Genomic DNA, 1210 nt, shown 5'->3' on the forward strand with positions numbered 1-1210 from the left:
GGAAATGTAGTAGCTGAAGACTTGGAGGGAAGACCCTCCGATCATTCGGGTGACAACAGCTCTAGCATAAAAATCGTAATATGATCGACAAAGTGGCTCCAGGAAAATCTTACATCGCATTCAATCTGAAATGTCTTACATATTTAGGTGACTATTTGAAATAGTGAATTTCTAGAAATAATTGAAGAGCATCGATTGCGTTAATGTGTGTTCATCAAATGAACCCCAGTTAATCTTGAATTTATTCAGGTACTTGGAATCCTTGGAATGACCGTCGAAGATGGGTATACAATGTTTACACCTTTGTCATGCTATTTGTAATGGCATCCAGAATAAATGGATACATCATAACAGCTCGAGCACTTCAGCACAATTTTCTCCAGCAGACACTAATGCTTGTGGTGATATCAACATTCAGTGTTGGACTTCTCAAGCACATCAACACCCTGTGGCATCATTCAAACGTTTTATTCCTGGCTAGATTACTCGCTTGGGAGAGATCTACAATATGTTCAACACAAGTCGGTGAGTTACAAAATTGATTGACACATCGCCATTATAATTTAAGGATAGCTCTCTACAGGGATGAAGTACTGAGGAAAACCATGAAATTTACAAAAAATGTAACACTCATTTGGCTGTGCCTTGGGACTTTCGATTTGCCGCTTTTCTATCGCGAGTGTCTAGACGAAAATCACAGAACAATCAATCACCTGCCAATAAGGTAAGATTCAGTGGTTGTAATCATCAGATTTTTTCTCTATTATCTGTAGAATCGAGTGTGAAAATTGAAGATTATTTCAGGGAAGTATTATTTTCATTTTCTAATGGCGTTGAGTATTTTTTAAAATGATTTTTGTTGGCAGCTACACGGTTCTGAGGAATTTATTGGAGCCATTGAATTTTTTGGTGATCTTGCTGATTGATTTCTTGACATTTCTCATATACTGTTGTTCGATTATTTCGAATGACTGCCTATTTCTTGCTCTCATGCTGCATATTGCAGCGCAATTCAAAATTCTCAATTTCCGTTTGAAAACGTGCACTGCTGTTGATGATGATTATCAGATTGGCGATGAATTTGATACGAATTCCATCGGCACCAAGGGCCCGAAACACTCGGCTCCGTATTCTAGTCCTAACCATCAACTCATTATTTGTATTCAACATTATCAAAAAATTTTTGGGTAATTCAGTGTTTCGACGAATC

The 1210-nt window shown here is 37.6% G+C and overlaps 1 protein-coding gene across 2 annotated transcripts in view; it reads left to right on the forward strand.

Moving 5' to 3' along the window:
* Window positions 1-60: 60 nt before the first annotated feature.
* Window positions 61-1210, forward strand: part of LOC105270852 (odorant receptor 7a-like) — a 12974-nt gene continuing 11824 nt past the window's right edge. For both annotated transcript variants that reach the window (XM_011312073.1, XM_011312072.1), the window contains exons 1-4: window positions 61-147; window positions 250-525; window positions 574-724; window positions 867-1187. In XM_011312073.1, coding sequence (XP_011310375.1) covers window positions 81-147; window positions 250-525; window positions 574-724; window positions 867-1187 — 815 coding nt within the window. In that variant the 5' untranslated portion in view covers window positions 61-80. The remainder of the gene's footprint in view (window positions 148-249; window positions 526-573; window positions 725-866; window positions 1188-1210) is intronic.

Source organism: Fopius arisanus, unplaced genomic scaffold (assembly GCF_000806365.1).
Source record: "Fopius arisanus strain USDA-PBARC FA_bdor unplaced genomic scaffold, ASM80636v1 scaffold00096, whole genome shotgun sequence".
Classification (NCBI taxonomy): Eukaryota; Metazoa; Arthropoda; class Insecta; order Hymenoptera; family Braconidae; genus Fopius; species Fopius arisanus.